This window comes from Eurosta solidaginis, chromosome 2 (assembly GCF_040869045.1).
Source record: "Eurosta solidaginis isolate ZX-2024a chromosome 2, ASM4086904v1, whole genome shotgun sequence".
In the NCBI taxonomy this organism is placed as follows: Eukaryota; Metazoa; Arthropoda; class Insecta; order Diptera; family Tephritidae; genus Eurosta; species Eurosta solidaginis.
In genome coordinates this window covers 33,281,108-33,303,823 of record NC_090320.1, presented here as the reverse complement: position 1 = coordinate 33,303,823, position 22,716 = coordinate 33,281,108, and the positions used below count along the sequence as shown (strand labels likewise).

The following is a 22,716-nucleotide window of genomic DNA, read 5'->3' as shown; positions in this document are numbered from 1 at the left end:
GATACTATCATCTCTAAGCCGATACTGAGCAGTGACTTGTATTCACATAAAGCGCCAAATACACGACACGAACATTTCCGCAAACATTCCGCAATCTTGTTCGCAGCTTTGGCCATACACCATACGAACTTTTGGCCGACCATTAGTTCTCTTTCAGACAGCGATGAATACGGACAACAATTGTGCTGCAGCAATATTGCTCGCTGTGGCAATTAAGCGTAAAAAAAGAGCACCAAAGAGTAGGAACATATTCATCCTCAGTACCAGCACCAGACTTCAAGCTATCTCTCTTTTTTTTTATTCACGCCGGTATTGCGACCGCAAACTATTTATTTTTTTATAACTGTATCCTTTGTGGCATCAGGATCTACTTCTTTTAATTTTTCGATTAAAGTCGCATAATCATTATTCTTTTTAATTCTATTACAATAATCTATGCTTTTTACTTGCCACAATGATGGCAAAGATTTATACATTTCAATAAATTCACTCAGAAATTTTTTATTGTCCATTTTACTTTTCCGCGCACGTCTGTTCCGTTCAGAAATTACTACGATTATGAGGTATTTCGCCATACACGCACCAAAAGTTCGCGCAAATGTTCGCCAAAAATTAAAATATTTTGATTTTTGGCGAACATTTGCGCGAACTGGCAAACACCACCATACACGACAGAAAAGGTCGCAGAAACAAGACATAACGGGAATGTTCGCGGAAATGTTCGTGTCGTGTATTTGGCGCTTAAACAAATCAATAATTATGTCCATATAAGCAGCGGAGAGAAACGCACAGACACATGCACATATCTGAGATAAGCTGGATACATTGGTGCTTTATCGGTAACCGTATCGGTAACCTTTTAACAGCTGATTCGAACAACCTTATGAGAATCAATTCAATCGATTATTGGTGCCGCTAAGGTCCTAACCGTATCGTATCCAACCAATTGGGTTTTGGTTTACCGTCGTAACGATAAACAGCTGATTACGTTAGGGATACGGATACAGCGATACGACATACGGAACCAATGACTCCGGCTATACTCCCAAAAGTAGGCAATCATCGATCGATGTATCACTCACAGATACACGCCCATATGGCTATGTGAGAAGCTATAATAGTGCATCTGTAGTTATAGGTGGGGAGTTTATAGCTGGTAAACAAATAGTAATTTTTAGAAAGAATATATCTAGAAGATATATGCAAACGAGGAAACCGAAGAGTATAAAAGCAGCGCCAGCTGAGGCATGGCAATCAGTTTCGCTATCTGTAGAGAAGTAGAAGTATTATTGTGAAAGTAGTCTAATAAAGACCATTTTGATTTTTGAATATTGGAGTTATTTATTCAACAGTTTAGTGATTTGAACGTTAGCAGAAGGTTGCAAATAAGCGGGATTGCACTAAATTCGTTACCTATTATTTTGTACACGCAAATATCGATTATCTACCAGCACTATTGTATACGTAACAGTTGTTACATCCCAGAGCCATACAAGGTGGCAGCACGGCTACATGCAAACAAACAAAAATTGGAATTTTATGCACTTTGTTTTTGTAATTCAATGCGCTAATGTCAAAATTGTTCTGCGCCAAAAGTTGATGTGTCAAACTATGTCAAAAAAATACGAATTAGCTGACTTCCGCCAAATACCTGTATGGTTTGGCCATGCAGCTGATAAACATTGTTTACTATATAGTTTGGCAGCTTTAGTAGAGGTTATGTTGCGAATAGAGTGGAAGGCAGTGGACTAGGCAGTCGAATGTCATATAATGAAGGAATGGTGTTCGGAGATTTTTCAAAGTTAAAAAAAAAATGATAAGAGCTTTAATAAAAATAAAACTATTGTGTTAATAACAACAAAAACGGCTTATATATTCTATATACATAAATTCGTAAGGATTTCCTCACTTTAAAATTTGAGTTAAATAATCCAAAGTTTTTGTTTGAAATTGAGTCGAGAACTGTGCGTGTGAATGTGCAAATTTTCACCGATCAGCTGTTAGTTGCGCTACTGGGTAAAATTTACAATGCTGATAAACCTCAAAAAATTAGCAATAACTCTGTTTTTCTGAATTTTTTAGGTATTTTAATAAATAAAATTTTTGCGATCAATAAACATTGTTTACTCTAGTGATGTCACGACAGACCTGCAACTACGAGGGATGCTACAATCAGCGCCTACCATTTAGCGCAGCTTCTTTCTTTAAATTACCGTCCGATGAACCGCGGCGCACCCAATGGATACTCAATAGCGGAAATAAAACCTTGAAAAGTCTTACAAACACTCAAACCCGTTACTTTTGCGAAAAACATTTCCAGCAAAAAGATATCAAAGCAAGTGGTTACAAAAAGCAATTACACAGGCATGCAGTACTAATTCCACATCCAAATGTACCATCGACGAGCCATAACCCAATGACAAGCAGCACCAATATAAATATAATTTCAACCAAACATCAAGATTATACACATTTTGAAAAGGCCTATACGGATAAAGCTGAAGAACTCACCCAAGATAGATACATGAATGATGTTGAAGAAGATCTTCAATATAGTTATTTGAAAGTTCTTGTAGAAACGCGCAAGGGTGACGCTGAAGAGAACTTCCAAAATGAATGCACTGCTGACGATGAAAAACTGCACTCTCAACAAAATGAAATGAGGTATACTTTCTTAAATACTATAAAATTAAACCAGTTTAGTAGTTATAATCAAAATATTTCTTCATTTGCATGCTTAGTGAAAGTGATATTAGAATAAAAGCGGATGCGCAGCTGGAGCTATCATCAAGCGATAATTGTTTTGTATACAACAGCGCCGAAGCTGATGGGCAGGACGTACTAAACTACATTATGGAAAACACGAACGAGCATGAATTAACTGTTAGCATAAGCGAACTAGGCGCTGAACTATTATTAAATAACCCAAAGATGTCAGCAGCAGCAAATGATACAAATGAACAAATAAGCATTGATTTAAATTATGAAAGTTCTGACACACAGATGACAACAAACGCGGCTGTAGTAACTAAATCCTATATTATAACAAAAAATAATAGCGCAAGATGTGCCGAAGAATTAGTACCCGTTCCAATGTTAAATGGGCATTCTGATCGGCATTACCAGAACTCATGTGCGGTTGAGGACTATAACCCCGGCAGCACATCTCCACAACAACAAGTATTGCCAAATACGTCAAATAATGATTCAACAAAGTCTACCAATGGCAACATTAATAACATAGCAACTGCAATAAAGATGCTTTCAAATGCGGAAAGTTATGATGTTCCTAGTGATGATTTCAATAAACCCATCAGGGCAGATAATTCTTACGAATCGGATAAACATTATGCGTTATCACTGCTATATTTATTTCAACGTTTAAATGCGAAAAAGAGAACTAAAGCAAAAATTGATATACTCACATATTTGTTAGCGCTGGAAAGTGACGATGATGTAGTGCTGGAAGCTCAGAAGTAATGTAAGAATAGCGGTAGTCACATCTGCTCGTTAATCGTGTGTATTCTGTTTTTATAAAATTGTCGAATTTACTTACGAATTAACCTGCTAGATGTAATATCCGCTTATATAATTTGTAAATTGTTTATAAATTGTTTATAAATTAACCAAATTGAATGGAAATTATTAAAGCATATGCTTTTGCAATTTAAAGTTGTATTTCAAATAGCAAATTGCGCAATTTCCTTTTGGGTGTCCTGAAAAGTGGTGCAATTTTAATAAAGTATGAAGTTATGTACTTTAAATTTTTTGTTGCCATATAATTCTTATTTAGTCCCGTGAACAAAATAACTTGCCGTTCTGCAAGAGGGTCTTAGGCTGAGTTTAAACTCCAGTTAAAGTTGACTAGAGTTTAACCTTGCCACTTTATTCGATAACCTACCATTTTGCTGTTCATCTTAGTTCAAGCGACCGGGCGTTAATGCTCGAATTCCAAAAGCTTTTGTGGCATTGAGGTGGAGATATAGAATAAGCATTCGAGCGTAGGCGAGTTCAAATTCGCGCTTTGGCCAACTTTTTGTTTTTAAATTATTATTTTTTAATAAAAATTAGAGATGTAAACTATCCACTCCATTATTAAAATAAATTTTAAATTTCTGTTTTTATAATGTATGTATTTATTTTAAATTATTTTTATATACATTCATATATTCCTATACTAATTTATTAGAGTTTTATTTTCTTATCTTCTAATTTACATTTACGGTTGTATTTAGTTATGTATATTTATGTGCTATTAAGTATACATGTACATATGTTTTTTAGCATTACATTTTTACTATTTAAGTCGGAAATTGTAATTTTCTAAAATTCGTTGAGAAAGTAACCATCGATAGCTGTTTTGTTTTTAAAGAGCTGTACTTATTGCTATTAAAAGAGTATTTTATTATTATAATGATTATGATAACGGCAACTTTTTTAAACCCATAAATGCCATTTAAACTTCATTAACTGCGTAAAACGGTTATTTACGACATTTTCGAGGTTATGTGGTATTTACGGGTTTGGATTAAAGGGCTAATTAAACTTCCTTAACCCTAACTCCATAGTCGTAACCATACCCATATCCATAACCATCTCCAATGTGATCGATTAATAGTGCTTTAACCTAAAAATCGTGAAAATTTCATAAAAAACGCAAAAAATAAAAAACTTATTCCACAAAAAGTAAGCCTCCTAGTCATAACATATCCAAAACAATGAATAAAATCTACAAAAAAGGTTTTAAAATCACCAACTCAAATATTTTTAGGTTATGGATATGGCGAGAAAACAAAAACCAATTGGTTGACTATGGTATGGTTATGGCGTTAGCGTTATGGTAAGGCACCATGAATCGATTACATTGATTTCCATAATTTAGGTTCGATCAGCTGTTTTATCTGGTTATGGTTTTATGGTTTTATGGTTATAAGTCACCATTAATTGGCCCATAATACCCTCTTTAGCTATGTTTCTTTTTTTTTTTTTTGTATTACAAGAGAGTTCTATATATTAAAATGTTTTGCATTTAATTTGTATTATTGTATTGATATATGTATGCATTAAGTACTATGTATTTGAATCGAGAAGTTATCATTAGGACAATCCAAAAAATGTTCAAGCTTGCTCTCGGGCGCGCATCTTAGCAAATATTTTAGAAATATGCAAAATATATAAACGATTTACTTAAAATATAAAACTTGAGTAAATACGTAAGCAAAATTTTAATAGTTTTTTAGAAGCATATTTTGTGCTGCCCTAGTTGTTATTAAGTTTATTTTTATTCTTAAATAGTTTTTTTGTTTTTTTGTATTGTTTTATTTAATCTTTACATTTACTGATTCACTTTTTTTAAATATATATGTATGTATCTATTTTTTGCTTTCCCATTTAAGCGCTTTTCTAGAATATTTGATCGTACACATTTTTTATGACTATGTTACTTATCCGTTTATATTGATTTAGATATACATACTTTTCGCTGATTGTTATTCAATGATTTTTATTTATTATCACTTATTATAACTGCATGCGAAACAGAGAAGCTGAAAGTTTTTTACACACTTCTATATATCGCTCATTTACTTCAATAGTGTCATAACTCAAAAAACACAATTTTCCAGGAGAGCCATTCAAAGATTTTAACTGCCATATGTTGCGCATATAAAGGCATATTTTCATTTGTATAGCACACGGTAAATTTGTAACGGATCACAAAGATTTTTTTATACAACATAGATCATGTTATTGGGTACGTTTATATGTTATTAACTCAAAAGTCATGTTTTTTGAGTTATGACAGTGTTGAAATAAATGAGCGATATATGTATTTACATAATCATTATATAATTTTAGATTTGCTAAAATAAAGCTATTTCCACATAATAGATTGTGTAATAAAACATATTTTCTTGTTGTTGTTGTAACAAAGACACTCCTCGCCGGTTTTAGGTACCATTCCGACCATCTCGGCAACGACTTAACATGACCATATTTGCGCGATACAGCTCCAAGGAGGTTTAAGTCGCGCTTCTCTTCCGGAATGCCAATAAGCTTTTCATGGCCGAAATACCCCTTGGCTGGCCATGCTACGTTAATTGGTGAATACACTCAAGTCCAGCAGATATAATAATCGACATAGACTTAATAAAGTAGAGGAAATGGGGCCAAGGCAAGAAAAGCTTCTTTAATCAATATGTTTTCCGGCATTCAATATAAAAGCCTTAACTGTGGGTTTGAAGGAAATTGTAGGGCAGATGAATTGACCACGTAAATACATATTCTCAGGTTTACCGGAAATTTGTTGTATTAGTATTACAAAATTTCAGCGTAAAAAGCTCCCATCAAGCCACTTGAGCATTGACAACATGACAAAAATTGTAGCAAGATATACACTTTCTTAAAGTGAATGGAGAGATCTTCCAATTTTGATACCTCCAAGACAAAAACTTAATTCAAATTTTAAAACCCAATGTTTTAGAAAAATTTGTCAAAATATGTGGAACTGGCCGGTCCATGAGGACCTTACATAAACTGACTGATCTAAGTTAGGTTGAACTGGCCCAGTATATCCCACATGCAACCTAGCAGCTCCACCCTAGTCAGCATAAACTATTTTTCAAATGCGTTAGAGATTTCTAGGTGGCTGTACCTATATGGTGGGATTCCTTTGAACAAAATATTAGTGTTTTTATTTATTTTTTTTTTTTTCAGTTAAAGGATAATTTTTAATAAAACAGTATATGTGACCCGGTCTATGAAAAGGTGGCTTATGACTAAAAAAAACAGCTGTTAACAGCTGTTTCTCGCAATTTCTTTTTTGAGTCATAAGCCACCTTTTTACATATTATGTTTTTATTTATAACTTAAAAAATTTTAACTTAAAGTTTTTATCAGAATCCTTTGGCCTTGCTTAAAAAATTCTTAATATTGAAAATTAATAAGCAAAAATATAATATTTATTCACATGTAAAAACCAAATTTAAGGTCCGAAAAAAAAGAAAAAAATATATAAATAATTAAATAAATTTTGTTTCATTAACTAATATATTAAATTTACAGCTTTACAGAGATTTCAAGGTACTAACTTTTTTTTGAATTATTATTTAAATCGTTAGATTTTTTTCTGAGCATTTTTTTTAGTTTACTTTGATTTTTTTTAGTTAAAAAACATTTACTTTCAAAAACTTAATTAAAAGGTCAACAGCAACAAAGTAATTATGTCTGATATAAAATTATTAGCAAATTTTATAATTTTTTAAATTAAAATTATTGGTTTTGGTTTAAATAATTGGTTTTATTTGTTTATTTCAACGTTTTATAGAAGGTTGTGAAAAAATTAAATTTAAATTAATATGTATGTACAGTCTGAATTCTCAAATAATGCATATTGCTTTAATATATCTACATATAAATTAAATATTACATCTGAATATATTTTTGAAAATTTTTTGTTTTAGTTAACAAAAGTTTAAACATTGTAGGAAATTTAAAAAAAACTGAAAAAAAACTTGAATAAAAAACACAAAAAAAAAATAAGAAATGAATATGTTTTTTTTTTTTAACTCCATGAAAAACTAAAAAAAATTAAATAATAAATGATCGCGGGTTTGAATCGAGCTCAAGGCGTAACAATAATCATTTTATCATTATTATTGTTATGATAAATTTTTTCTTAATTGAAAAAATTATTAAATTAGAATAGAAGAAAGAAAAAATTTATACAACTGCCAAAGCTCGTTGTATAGATCCATTTCGGGAACTGCTAAATTCCTTCATCGGTAACGTTTAGGCGCCGCTGCTATAACCATTCAGCCATCACAGCGGTTTAATTATTGTTAGGCCTTGAGCTCGATTCAAACCCGCGATCTTACAAATCAGTAGGCCGATATAACAACAAAAATTGTAAATAATAAATGTTTAAACAAAATTTAAATAATAAATATAATTAAAAATAAAAAAATATTAAAAAAAAAATATAAAAAATATATAATAAAAATTGATAAATAAACAAACAAATTAATATAAAATTTAATAAAAATGTTTAAACAAAACTTAAATAAAAGATTTAAAAAAAACACCGTGCCAAATTTTGTTTTTTTCCTGTATTTCTGTAATTCTACATAAGTATGTATGTATAATATTTATAGATGTGTATTAGGGTGGGTCAAATTTATCATTGAAAAGGCACATCCAGTTTCTGGATCTATGGGTCATACAGAGTAATATTGTCCATGGGACCATAGGTCTGAAATGAATTTCGAGCCTCCCTTATTTTGTTAGAAAATTTTACATACATGAAAATAAATGTCAAATTCGGATTCGGATATAACATTTTCTAACAAAATTAGGGAGGCTCGAAATTCTTTTTAGACCTATGGTCTGACCCATAGATTCAGAAACTGGATGTGCATCTGAAGTTTTTTCCCCGCATTTTTCCTCATACAATTTGACCCGCCCTAATGTATTTACTCATATATGTGCCAATGCATGTTTGGTAATACTTTATAACGAATTTGTATATATATGTATATTTTTTTTAATATTGCTTCTGTACATATTTTTGTTGTACTTGTTGTGGGGACGCAAGCAATAAGGGTGCATTATCCTGATTCCTGCCAACATTTAAATTCGCCTTTTACATGGAAGACGATACTTAATTCACAACTCTCTAAATATTCATACATACTTATGTATGTACCTACTAAAGGTATTCATTCACCTAATTGATCCAGCGGCCTGGCAAGCTAGTTGAAGAGCAACAAATTTATCCCTTAAAGTTATCTAAAATGCCAAAACGAACTTATACTTTCATATCATTAATCTATTTCAGAAGGAACGACCTATATGCATACGCCATTGATACTGGTCTACCTTTTTTACCTATAAAGGCGGAATTTGTCCTAGACTACAACTAAAGAGGAGAGCCCAGAACTACTGCTGGGTACATATTTGGCTAGAAACTCTCCTGGTTTGATCCTCACAAGAGGAGCTCGCAATTGATGGAATTGCTTTCGTTTGGATAAACTATTTTATGTCATTTGATGGTGATATTGCTCAGTATGACCCATAGATTCAGAAACTGGATGTGCACCTGAAGTTTTTTTCCCCGCATACAATTTGACCCGCCCTAATGTATAGGTATGTGTCTAAGAATACTTGATATTTAGGTTTCTGTCAGTTTTTCTAAAGGTTGCTCAATTATTTATGCACACCCAGTTTCTGAATCTATGGGTCATACTGAGTAATATTGCCCATGGGACCATAGGTCTAAAACGAATGTGCACCAGATTCAGAAACTGGATGTGCACCTGAAGTTTTTTCACCCATAGAATTTGGCGCACCCTAATATACACTATGTAAGTTGAAAAAGATTGTATTAGATCCGGGTTGCTGCTTCAACATCCAAGAGTACTGCATGCCAAATGAGCTTGAAGTTTGAAACATGCAAAGGTGCTTTGGAGCGACAATGGGGTTACGTCAGGGTGTGAACAATAAGGTTGCCAGCGCAATATGTAGCTGCTCCAAACCCAATTGTCAACCTCACCTATCCGTGGCGAATCCTGTTTCACTAACAGACGAGGCTCTGGCGACCCCATGCTCCTCATGGAACTTGGGGTGGGGAGGGAGGAATTGCCTGAAGGTTTAATGTGGCCACATAAGTCGTTCCCGAGATGGTCGGGCTAGCACCTTAATGGTGCTGTGTTACCGGAGCGCACCGGATCTGTATCCGGCATAGGGCCATCACATAACACTCCTCAAAGCCTTCGGGGAGTAACCTTATCGCTACAACAACAACATCTCGGGAACGATTTGCTATGACCACATTGCGCTGGCAACCTGAAAGGGTTTTGCTACACAATCCCTTGAATCTATTTCGTATTTTAGTCGCCTCTTACAACAGGCATACCTACCGCGGGTATATTCTAACCCTCTAACCCGCTGGGGGTTAAGTTGGAGCCTCTGGTTCACTTGTCGTCAAATCTATGGAGAAAAGGGTTCTCGCTCATTTCAATAGTGTCACAATTAGCCAGCGAGCCCAAGTGTATCCCTTTACTATGTACGTCGCAAGGCATCGACCAAAAGCATATATCTCAAAACGTCATGATACACTTCTATAACTCGACAGCTAAAATGACATTGTCTCGTCACGAGGGACGCGAAAATTCTTGGGTCACCCTTCTGCACTTAGACTCCAAATTTCGTACTTAAATTGTCTAACGAATATTAGAACACTACTGCTAGTTTACCACATCTCCTAAGTTTACGAATACCCTTAAATATGTATGTGTTTTTGGAGTATTTTCTACTAATTCTTCTAATTTTTTGCGTAATTTATTTAATTTATCAATGCATCACTTTCGCTATTGGCCATTATATTGTTAGTCTCATGCGATCTTACATCTAAAAGTGGTGTTTTTATATCTGGTTCCATGGTCGTATCCTTACTGTCACGACCAACACCTTCTATTCCAGCATTACCATTGTAATGTTCATTGGATGATTGTTGCATATGATTCTCTATTATAGGTTTGATTAGTTCATCGCTGGATTGACGTACAGCGGTGGGATAGGCGATAGTACCCCTTTCGGCTTTGCCCTGTTGACAAAAAATAAAACATTTGTATTTTGATGGTAACTTCCGTTATTGTAAGAAATACCAAACTTACCATTAGGTAGTAGGTCATCAGCTGACCTTTGCCTTTAACACTTACAAGTCCACGTTGTTGGAAGGTGTAACCAAACTCTTGTAGAATGTTACATGTCTCCTCTGTGACCTACAAACGAAAAAGTTAGATTACTATCTGTGATAGTCGCCACTAAGAACGTCCGATGGGACGAGACAAAACATGTTTATGATATGCGTGCAAGGTTTTACACTGCAAAAGCAGTTACCAAAATCTATGCGTAGTTTTTCGCAGCAATGAACGGCCATACACTGCTCAACTTCGATCTGGATACTGTAACTCTTACCTATCCAGAATCAACCCCGACATACAAAATGTATGCCCTGCTTGCAATGTGTCCCCACATGACACCAACAATCTCTTCAATTGGAATGTGGAACCAACGCCTCTAACACCCCTCTCATTATGGTCTACCCCTGTTGAAACAGCCAGTTTCCTTGGACTCCCGTTAGAGGATATTGATGATAATTTGTGATGTTGTTGTTGTTGTAGCGATAAGGTTACTCCCCGAAGGCCTTGGGGAGTGTTATCGACGTGATGATCCTTTGTCTGATACAGATCCGGTACGCTCCGGTAACACAACTCCATTAAGTTGCTAGCCCGACCATCTCGGGAACGATTTATATGGCCACATTAAACCTTCAGGCCATACCTCCCTACCCACCCCAAGTTCCATGAGTTTGGAGAGGCTATATATTGCGCTGGCAACCTGAAAGGGTTGCCTCTTGAATCTGGAATTTTAGTCGCCTCTTACGACAGGCATACCTACCGCGGGTATATTCTGACCCCCTAACCCGCTGGGGTGAAGCACTGCTACAACAACAACAACAACAACCATACTCTGCAACTGTGTTTTTTTTTTCTCTACATTTGGGCTGTTGTTGTAGAGACGGTTTTGGCAAGTGTTATCGATATTGATATTCTTTTGATAGGTATAAATCCCATATGCTGCATGCAAATAGCAACTTAAGGTACCAGTCCAACTGTCTTGTGCACTAATTTCATATGGCCACTTCGAATATTCTGGGTCATCCGACCAGAGCCTCGCCTGCTAAAAATGTGCACATATGCAGTCACATGTGTAATAGGATTCATCTCGCATAGGTGAATGTACAGTTGGGCCTGAGAATGAAGCAGGCCTAGGTTCATATCCGGCGAACAACTTTTCCGAACTTCTTTTTGCAGCTATACCAACAACGTCGTAAGGCTACGATCCACATTCCAGCTTGTAACTTTAAGGCTCATCTGCGGCCTTACTTCGATGATATAGAACGGCGATGGGATCAAAATGTATAACCAAGTACAAGAACAAAGTTTAGTAAAAACGAGTAAAACAAGTAAAGAAGGCTCAGTTCGGGTGTAACCGAACATTACACATTCCAGGGTTACCCTTGATTCATTTTCCTACATGGTGATTTTCCCTTATTTTGAATCCAAAGCTCTCGGCTGAGTATAGCTTTGGATACAAAATAAGAGAAAATCACCATGTAGGAAAATGAACCAAGGGTAATCCTGGAATGTGTTTATATGACGGGTATCAAATGGAAGGTATTAAAGAATATTTTAGAAGGGAGTGGGCCATAGTTCTATAGGTGGACGCCTTTTCGAGATATAACCATAAAGGTGGACCAGGGGTGACTCTAGAATGTGTTTGTACGATATGGGTATCAAATTAAAGGTATTAATGGCGGTTTTAAACGGGAGTGGCCCTTAGTTGTATGAATTATGGCATTTTTTTTAATTTTTCGAAATTTTCGATATCGAAAAAGTGGGCGTGGTGATAGTCGGATTTTGCCCATATTTAATACCAAGAAAAAGTGAGTTCAGTACGTGAACTAAGTTTAGTAAAGATATATCGATTCTTGCTCAAGTTATCGTGTTAACGGCCAAGAGGAAGGACACCCGGTCGACTGTGTATAAAAACTGGGCGTGGCTTCAACCGATTTCGCCCATTTTCACAGAAAACAGTTACAGGCATAGAAGCTATGCCCTTACCCAATTTCATAAGGATTGGTAAATTTTTGTTCGACCTATGGCATTAAAAGTATTCTCGACAAATTAAATGAAAAAGGGCGGAGCCACGCCTATTTTGAAATTTTCTTTTATTTTTGTATTTTGTTGCACCATATCATTACTGGAGTTAAATGTTGACATAATTTACTTATATACAGTAAAGATATTAAATTTTTGTTAAAATTTGACTTTTAAATTTTTTTTTTAAAGTGGAGGAGTAACGTTCCTGCCAAATGTCATCTTGATATCTTCAACGAATGCCAAATTACAGCTTGCAAAACTTTTAAATTACCTTCTTTAAAAGTGGGCGGTGCCACTTGCCCATTGTCCAAAATTTTACTAATTTTGTATTCTGCGTCATAAGGTCAACCCATCCACCTAGCTTCATCGCTTTATCCGTCTTTGGTAATGAATTATCGCACTTTTTCGGTTTTTCGAAATTTTCGATATCGAAAAAGTGGGCGTGGTTATAGTCCAATTTCGATCATTTTAAATAGCGATCTGAGATGAGTGCCCAGGAACTTACATACCAAATTTAATTAAGATATCTCAAATTTACTCAAGTTATCGTGTTTAGGGACGGACGGACGGATGGACGGACATGGCTAAATGGATTTCTTTTTTCGCCCAGATCATTTTGATATATAGAAGTCTATATCTATCTCGATTAGTTTATGCCGTTACGAATTACCGTTATGCGTACAAAATTAATATACTCTGTGAGCTCTGCTCAGCTGAGTATAAAAATGCATGAAACAAACTTTCAGTACAAAATTTCACATAAGTACAAAGGTTCATACAAATACAAAGTTTCAACAAGTAGAAAGTTTCGTATAAGTATGAGATTTCATTTAAGTATAGAGTTTCATACAAGTACACGCTTTTTTACAAATACAAAGTCTCTTATGTGCAAGTATGAGAGTACAAAGTTTCTTACACAATGGAGGGCAAGAAATTCGCCCGTGGTGCATTAGTTTCCAATACGACTTTAGGTGGTCGGAATTATCGGATTGGTAAGGCTCCTAAAATCTCTTCGGTCGAGCTTCTCTTCCAATTTTCGTCGGGCTCCTTTCGTTGTTTCCTACAAATTGGCGGGTCGGGACCTACTGGTCTTGCGTCGACTCTAAACGGCATCTGCAAGGCAGACAAGCTTTTACTGAGAAACTTTTCATTGCAGAAATACACTCGATGTGTTTGCTAAATCAACCCGCTTACAATTTTTTTTGTAATGTGAAAAACTTGTTTTTAAAAGTTTGGATCTTGCTTTGCCCGGTGTGGTAGGCGGAATACGCTAATGACGGTTGTTGTATTAACGATAATGGCGGTCTAGTACCCTGGTAAGTGTATCTAGCTAATACAAACGCTTGGTTGCCAAATGAAACTATTGCGCTGTTTCTTTTCAATATTCTAGATAAGGTCTTCGGATGATTACATTGTGCAACAGCCGGCTGGGTATTGGACCAAACCCACTTTTTTGTAGAGATTGAGGCTTAAGTAGACAAAGTACTATCTCCGTTTTTCGAAGTTAGCCTCCAAAAAATAGATATCGGCTTTCGAAGCTCGAAATTCTACATTTCGAATTTTTATATTTTTTGTTAACGCGTTCAGCAAATTAAAAAAGTAAGAATGTGGTCGAGGTCCGCTCTTTTCCTTTCTTTGAAGGGCTGAATCCTTTTTTGTTTTAGAAATTTAGTATAACAGCTGTTATACGAAGTGAAAAGTGAAAAGTCAAATAGTTCCGTGATAGTGGTACTACTTTCATGTCTGCACATACTCTCCACTGGAATTGCTCCCACTGTAATTTTTCAAAAAAAAAAAGAATTCAGCCATTCAAATAAAAGAAAAAGGCGGACCACGACCGCATTTTTACTTTTTTAATTTGCTGTTTGTTAACGCGTACAAAAAAAAAAAAAACAAATTTCGAAATGTAGAATTTCGAATTTCGAAAGCCGATATCTATTATTGGAGGCTAACTTCGAAAAACGGAGATAGTACTTTGTCTACTTAAGCCTCAATCTCTACAAAAAAGTGGGTTTAGTACAATACCCAGAAAAAAAGTTGATTTTGTCGCATAGTGTTATGATTCAAAAGAACAAATGCAGACATCGGCATACTTCATCGAACAAACAATAAAGAAATGAAAGACGAATGTATAAAAATGGTACATCCTAGAACATATTGATATCTTTACGCTTAAGAGAGGGGATCCACTGCGCCGGTGGAAGTCAAATTTACATCCTTTGGTATTTCGGAGAAGAGAAGAAATTCCTTTTTGTTAAATTTGGCTGAATTAGTGCAGACAGTTAATGGCCAGTAAAACAAATGCCGTTGTTGTTGTAGCGATAAGGTTACTCCCCGAAGGCTTTGGGGAGTGTTTTCGATATGACGGTCCTTTGCCGGATACAGATCCGGTACGCCCCGGTTACACAGCTTCATTAAGGTGCTAGCCCGACCATCTCGGGAACGATTTATATGGCCTCATTAAACCTTCAGGGCATCCCTTCCTCCCACCTCCCAAATTTCCATGAGGAGCTTGGGGTTGCCAGAGCCTCGCCTGTTAGTGAAACGGGATTCGCCGCTCGAAGGTGAGGTTGACAATTGGGTTTGGAGAAGCTATATATTGCGCTGGCAACCTGGAAAGGTTGCGCTACACAACCCCTTGAATCTGGTATTTTAGTCGCCTCTTACGACAGGCATACCTACCGCGGGTATATTCTAACCCCTAACCCGCTTGGGGTAAAACAAATGCTCATCCCCCAGCTATATTTAGGCTGATTGTTAAATAAGTAACCACTTATGATCTTACCTGTATAGCACCAGCTTTGCCCGTACTCTCCATACGCGATGCCACATTCACTGTATTGCCCCAAATGTCATAGTGAGGTTTGCGTGCGCCAATTACGCCAGCTGTTATTGGACCATGATTAATGCCCATTTTTAATACAAAATGATTGAATGATTGTTCATTTATGCCCTGTAAAGCTTTCTTCAATTCCAAAGCAAATTCCACCAAAATTGCCAAGTGAGCCCAACGTTTAGTAATCGGATCATCAGGTTGACTTATACGATTCGAATTGATACCACTTGCGGCCATATAAGTGGAACCGATTGTTTTGATTTTGATAATATCTTGGAATTGTGGAAGTTCAAGTAGCTGCATATATTTTATATTATAAAGTCTCATCTTATATATTTTCAGAAATGTTTACAAAAGACTCACCGCATCAAAATCGGATATTACTTCGTTAAGGAAGCGCAAACACTCGAGTCCTTGATTGTTAACTGTTTCCTCTGAATAAAAGTCTGCAGTGGAAAAAGATATTAATTATATTATGAAACAAGAAAATGTATCTACTTCAACAACAGTAATGGCAACAAAACCGAGCAACCGCTGTAGAGACTTGTTCGCCTCTGAGTCTCGGTATAGCACAGCGCTGGTAGGTTTATGTATTTGAAAAAAAAAAAAAACATATATGTGACCCGGCCTATGAAAAGGTGGCTTATGACTAAAAAAAAATGTTTCCACTTTTTTCTGGTTTCGATAGCTTTTTAGACGCTCTTTCACGTGGTGAAAACTACAAACTCCTAACTTGCTTAGAAGTGTTCTGCAGATGATATTTTCATCCACTTCCATTTGACCCTCAGCTTGAAACAATGCTTGTAGTTCGTCCTCGTAATTGATACCAACATCAACGAAAGAATCATCATTCTCTTCGTTTCCACAGAAATATTTTTGAAAAACCTCGCTAAATTCTTCTTCGACAGTCATTATTCACAAGCGACACACGTCCTTCTCGTTCAGCATTGCTTTTAAATCTGAGCACTCACACGATTTTTTTTCGGTCAGAAACTGGTTTTTGCTTTGCATTGAAAAAAAACATCGCTCTTTATATACACACACGAACTTATCTCATTTATGCTCTTTTGCCTTTTTTGGTTCCCTTTTGGGCATGACTGTTCATAATGCAAAAGAAAAACTACTAAGAAACTGAAGAAATATATTGTTTATCTTTAACAACTGTTTCTCGCAATTTCTTTTTTAAGTCATAAGCCACCTTTTCATAGGCCGGGTCACATATCATTTTCTAACCTGAAAAATTCGGCATGCTTGCAAATAACACCCCCACTTCGGCATAACTCTGCGAATAAAGATCGTCGTGTGATCGTTTTGTATTTTTCATAAAATGCTCGGCCACATGAACGGGTAAAATATTATAGACGAGCGCCTCATTTCGTTGTCGCATATCTGTTGCCATTTCGCGTTGCTCGGCAACTTCGGTTTTCCATTTGAAAATAACGCGATCCTCACGATCCATCTGTTGGAGACGAAAGTAAATTCAGGTTATCACTAGAGATTTGAGCTTATTTATATACAACCAAGATCAATCGGACTCAAGAGTTTCACATGTACAAATTTGAATCTCTGGAAATCTTGAATCAATGTTAAATGTTGAGATTTTACAAACTACAAAAAATTGCGGCACAGGTTGTCTTTAGTCTATACATACGACTTAGAGAGAGTTCTCAAGTGTTCTCTCTTCAAGTTCTTGAAAATTTCTCTATTGATCGAAAGTCGACGGATTCAAGTACTACGTTTTGGCAGGGAACTCAAACTCAGACATAACAGTAGCTCCTTTTTATTATGTCAGAACATACTTTGAACTCGATAAAGATATGGTGCATGCCGATTTCCTAATCAAGACTCTTTCGCTGGACTTAGCGTATCATGAAAATCTGATCGATACGAGACTAAACATGTTATTAAGTAGGCTGATTTCGTTGTAATTTGTAGAGATGTTCTTTGCCAACTCTTCGCATCCGTGTTTGAACTCGGCGGGAAATCCGTTGTTTCACGGCGCTGTATTGTTGCCAATCTCTATTCCTCATAGGCGGGTGAAGGGTCGTATCTTCCGTCGTCAGTGACTGACGAACCCGACTTCCTGATTATATCTAGCAATGAGCAAAAGTATATCTTCCCTATCATGACTGCAACGAAATGGGACCAGTTCAGCACTACAAGTTTAATGAGTACCTCCTCCTACTGGTGCTAATCGAATGCAGATCGGGACAGTTGATTGCCACACTTGTACTAACAACGCTTAAGTCTGAGCCATATGAATTGAAATTAATTACTCAACGGCAGCAACTAATTCAGAACCATTTACGACTGAACTAGTTAATAACGCGATCAAAAGGACTGAAAGGGGGTCCCCCTGTTACTGTTATTTCGCAGGGCATCGCAATGCTGAAAGCGTCAGTTTCAAAGCACTGGAAGGGGACAGAATTAGAGCTAATATCGTCTCTTAAGGAGATAGTTCTGCGCTGGTTCGGAAATAGCGATTCGCATCTGGAGGGTTGATACCAAATCGCCATTGTCAATCCTGCTTCCTTTTTTTTCCGAGGCAGGGCGAATTTCTTCATTGCGCCGGCGCAGCGTATCGTTAAAAATTGCTCTTGCAGCTGTTCTTTCTTTCTTCGCTGCACAGAGGCATGTGCGTATCTGTATAGTGCTCCTAGTCTATACTTGGACCTCGTAACATGCGCACGCCTAGGACGATGGTATATTATTTGATCAGCAGACAGCTAAGTAGCTTGGAATTCGTTTTTCATTGTAACCTGGTACTGTAGATGGCCATATTTAGATCGGCGCTGAGTTCAATCAATCTCAACCCATGGGGAGAAGTTATACCATGGAGGCTAAATTGTCTGCCTGTACGACCACACATTCCTTTCTTATCCCTCCGGTCGTTAAACTCACCAAGTAACATTTGGAAGCCCTAGCGCGGCAGTCATTGGATGTATTTTCTAGTTTCTCATAAAAAGAGTCTGTTGTATTGGAAAGCTTCGTTTTGATGCGGATCGCATTGGACAGCGCCCCATAAAACCCCAATGATCACTGATAGATGAGCCTTAAGGTACCCAATTACTTCGACAGACCTCCTGACATCCACTTCCAGCCAGAAAGATCTTGCTACCCTGCAAGAGGTGGTGTCCACTAAACGCTTTGCTGAGCTGACTCGAGACCCATCTATGCAGGAGCAAACCACAGTTGGACATCTTACTTACTTAATTGGCGCTTAACCGTTTAAACGGTTATGGCCGTCCAACAAGGCGCGCCAGTCGCTTCTTCTCTCTGCCAACCGGCGCCAATTGGTCACACCAAGGGAGTTTAAATCGTTTTCCACCTGGTCCTTCCAACGGAGTGGGCGCCGCCCTCTACCGATGCTTCCATAGGCGGGTTCCGATACACATTTTCTTTGCCGGAGCGTCATATTTCATTCGCATAACATAGCCAGCGCAGCCGCTGCATTTTAATTCGCTGAACTATATTGATGTCTGCGTATAGCTCGTACAGCTCATCGTTAAATCTTCTTCGGTACTCGCCATCGCCAACGCGTAGAGGTCCATAAATCTTTCGAAGAATTTTTCTCCCGAACATTGCCAGAGCCGTTTCATCTGATGTTGTCATGGTCCATGCTTCTGCACCATATAGCAGGACGGGAACGATAAGTGACTTGTAGAGTATGATTTTCGTTTGCCGAGAGAGAACTTTACTTTTCAATTGCCTACCTAGTCCAAAGTAGCATTTATTGGCAAGAGTGATTCTTCGTTGGATTTCAGAGCTGATGTTGTTGCTAGTTTTGATGCTGGTTCCCAAATAAACGAAGTCTTAGCGTAGTTGCCAAGGCGCATATGCGCTGACTCTTTGCTCGATGACAGCAGGTACTTCGTTTTGTCCTCATTCACCATCAAACCCATCTTTACCTCTTCTTTTTCCAGTTTGGAGTAAGCAGAACTAACGGCGCGGGTGTTTAGGCCGATGGTATCAATGTTATCAGCATATATTTATTATTATAAATGTTCAAATTTTATAGCTCATGCTATTCATGACTAGCACTGTTAAATAATTTGTCAAAATTGTTGTGCTAGGAACAAATTTTCAAATAAATACATACAATACAATACATATGCCGATGCTGGCTAAGAGATCCGCTTGATAGTTGCCCGGGATATCACCATGGCCCAGGACCGCGATAATCAAAGTCATAAAAAAATTCCATGCAATCGCAAGCGAAGTCAGGCACATCCAGACCACCCTCGATCGCATAGTTGGGCATCCCTAAAAATTTAGTGCCAGTGGAATTGAAATTCAGTGCACTATGCCCAACTATGGTTATTAGACTGGGACGATTTATAAACCGATATCGCGCCATCGATTTTTCGGTAGGATTTGGGCTCAGGAAAAAAAGTTCCACTACGCATACCCAAAAAAATAATTTTCGAGCCTGCGAAGAAAAAATGGCGAAAGGGTAAATTTTTCGACCAAAACACTCCCCAAAACCCAAAAAAATATTTTTTTTTTCAAAAAACTGTTGTAAAAACGTTGGCGATAACAGTTTTTTGAAAAAAAAAATATTTTTTTGGGTTTTGGGGAGTGTTTTGGTCGAAAAATTTACCCTTTCGCCATTTTTTCTTCGCAGGCTCGAAAATTATTTTTTTGGGTATGCGTAGTGGAACTTTTTTTTCCTGAGCCCAAATCCTACCGAAAAATCGATGGCGCGATATCGGTTAACTTTCGTCCATACAAATTGACCCAGGTTAATGGTTATGCTTTATTCGTAGATAAATAATTTGGAAATACAAAAATTTTGTTAATATATTAACTTACATGCCGCACCAATAAGGATAACGATATTGTCACCAAAATTAATACCCATGAGAAGGTGTAAGAGTTGGGTAATAAACTGAAACAAACGAAATAAAACTTTAAAATTGTGCACGAATTCCCTTAATCTCAGAAACTTACAGATCAAAGGACAAATCATCTTCGAATGCATACAAATCACTCAAAAGGTATATATTGCCATAGCAATGAAGTACTGTAAAATTAAAAAAAAATAAATTAAAAAAAAGCTCACCTAACTAATTTTAACAGGTCGGTCGTTCAATGCATCTCACCAGTAATCACGAACATCAAAACAATTTTCGTAATATGCGTCAATTGAGCAATAACAGTAATGGCAACCAATATTAGCACAGCGAAATTACTCATATATGAAGGATACATATATATTTCGCCTGGTATGGGAGTAGCGGACTGCATAGATGCCGACATAGGTTCAGATGGAACAATGCCCTCAGTAATTGCCTCAACTTCACTTTCTAAAACAACATGATCCGTTTTTAAGAACGTCACAAAGAAGTACTGCAGGAGAAAAAAACATGTTAAAATTATCCAATGTATATTACACAGCATTTTCGAGAACTGAGCGCAATCTCAAAACTTACCATGTCTACAAAATTGCTAAATCCCAATGTTAGCGCAATTATGATTGCCGCCAATTCTCGTACGAATGTTATATCATTAAAACGTTTACTGAGACTCACAAAGAAATCAGGTAAACAATTGGGAAAGCTTTCACCAATTGAAATGAAGACAAGCATGGAAATTGGTACCAGCGGCATTGCAATATTTATAAAATGTAGCGGTGATCTAGACGAAAAAATAGAGGAATCATAAATATATATCGTATTTGATAAATACGATAAAGCGTTCTTAATTTTTTAATAATTCTTTAGCAACTAAAATTTATTTAGAGTGAAAATATTTTTTTCATTTTGATGTTTTACAAAAAGTTATATAAAAAATTGTTTGATAAAATTAAAATAAACAAGTTGTTTTTTAACAAGTGAATGTCCTACATATTTCCCCCTCCAGAGACTTTGTTTAACGATGAAGTCTCGATCTAAAGCGTACATGACGTGGAATACGACTTCTTACATGAGGGTGTATTGGAACACAAATCGTTCGAGGATCTTCACAAATATCAGTATTAAATACGAATGCTGGCTTGAGTCGATCAATTGATATTGATTTGGTACAATTATTAATATTGACGTTAAAAACTTTATCATTTCTGCTCACCACTAGATATGGACCATCATACGGTGACTGAAGAGACTTTTTAACAGCGTCGCGACGAACATATACATGAGTGCAAGTAGCAAGATCTTTGTGTACGAAAACAGAACGATTTGATTTATACGAAACTTCAATTGGACGCAGCGAGTTCATTGAAGATTTCAGTTGCTTGACAAATTCATCGGAAGGAGACAAATCATTCTTAGCGTCGAAAAAATCACAAGGAAGCTTTAAGGAAGTTCCATAAACCAGCTCAGCAGGACTGGCATTTACATCTTCACGTAAACTTGATCGCAGTCCTAAAAGCACAATTGGTAAAATTTCCATCCAGTTTTTAGTGTTGTGACACATGAAAGCAGTCTTCAGCGAACGATGCCACCGCTCAATCATACCGTTGGCACAAGGATGATACGACGTAGTGCGTATTCGTTGAGAACCAAGAAGTTGTGCAAGTTCCTTAAAAAGATTGGATTCAAATTGACGACCTTGATCCGTTGTAATTTTTGAAGGAACTCCAAACCGAGATATCCACCCATGAAATAAAGCTTCCGCCACAGAACGGGCACTTATGTCAACTAAGGGAATTGCTTCCGGCCAACGAGTGAACCGATCAATACAAGTTAAAATATACGAATATCCATGTGAGGAAGGCAATGGTCCAACAAGGTCAATGTTAATATGCGAGAAACGTGAACTTGGGTTTTCATAACTACCTATCACACTATGATTATTACGATGAATTTTTGATCGCTGACAATTAGCACAAGCTTTTGACCATGTCCTAATATCTTTTTTCAAATTCGGCCATATGAAACGCTGTAGAATTATTCTAGCTGTCGCATTAGCTCCTGGATGAGACATATTGTGAATAGTATTAAAAATGTCTCTCCTAAAACCAAGTGGAATGTATGGTCTTGCATTGGATGTGGATATATCACAAAATATAGGCTTCGACGACGATGGAATTGTTATAGATTTAAAAATTAAAGATGAAGAGCTTGGATTCTCAATTAACTCTTTTAGTTCTGTATCTTCTTCTTGAGCTTTTGCTAACTCTTCATAGTTGATTAGATTCGGAGAATCAATAGTCGA

The 22,716-nt window shown here is 36.6% G+C and overlaps 2 protein-coding genes and 1 long non-coding RNA gene across 9 annotated transcripts in view; 2 read left to right on the top strand and 1 right to left on the bottom strand.

Moving 5' to 3' along the window:
• Positions 1-1,874: 1,874 nt before the first annotated feature.
• LOC137239514 (uncharacterized) lies at positions 1,875-5,744 on the top strand. Of its 2 annotated transcripts, none has more exons than XM_067764908.1 (3): positions 1,875-2,016; positions 2,083-2,664; positions 2,742-5,744. In XM_067764908.1, the coding sequence occupies exons 2-3, from the start codon at positions 2,135-2,137 to the stop codon at positions 3,478-3,480; spliced, it is 1,269 nt and encodes a 422-aa protein (XP_067621009.1). In that variant the 5' UTR covers positions 1,875-2,016; positions 2,083-2,134; the 3' UTR covers positions 3,481-5,744. The 2 variants fall into 2 exon arrangements, with proteins under 2 accessions (XP_067621009.1, XP_067621008.1); XM_067764907.1 differs by having other exon boundaries at positions 1,938-2,082; positions 2,133-2,664.
• Positions 4,106-22,716, bottom strand: part of Ac3 (Adenylate cyclase 3) — a 53,107-nt gene continuing 34,496 nt past the window's right edge. For all 6 annotated transcript variants that reach the window (XM_067764894.1, XM_067764890.1, XM_067764895.1 and 3 more), the window contains 9 exons: positions 20,991-21,195; positions 20,661-20,907; positions 20,509-20,581; positions 20,371-20,446; positions 16,792-17,017; positions 15,922-16,004; positions 15,508-15,855; positions 10,671-10,778; positions 4,106-10,600 (listed from right to left, as the gene is read on the bottom strand). In XM_067764894.1, the coding sequence (XP_067620995.1) occupies positions 10,340-10,600; positions 10,671-10,778; positions 15,508-15,855; positions 15,922-16,004; positions 16,792-17,017; positions 20,371-20,446; positions 20,509-20,581; positions 20,661-20,907; positions 20,991-21,195 (1,627 nt within the window). In that variant the 3' untranslated portion in view covers positions 4,106-10,339. The remainder of the gene's footprint in view (positions 10,601-10,670; positions 10,779-15,507; positions 15,856-15,921; positions 16,005-16,791; positions 17,018-20,370; positions 20,447-20,508; positions 20,582-20,660; positions 20,908-20,990; positions 21,196-22,716) is intronic.
• Positions 15,572-21,261, top strand: LOC137239519 (uncharacterized). Its single transcript, XR_010949402.1, has 3 exons — positions 15,572-16,138; positions 20,325-20,555; positions 20,638-21,261. It is a non-coding gene; the product is annotated as an uncharacterized lncRNA (long non-coding RNA).

Excerpts from the sequence above, each read along its gene's own strand:
- LOC137239514 (XM_067764908.1), top strand. The coding sequence starts at position 2,135 with ATGTCACGACAGACCTGCAACTACGAGGGATGCTACAATCAGCGCCTA. Across the intron at positions 2,665-2,741 it reads TCTCAACAAAATGAAATGAG|TGAAAGTGATATTAGAATAA; the intron begins GTATACTTTCTT and ends TTGCATGCTTAG.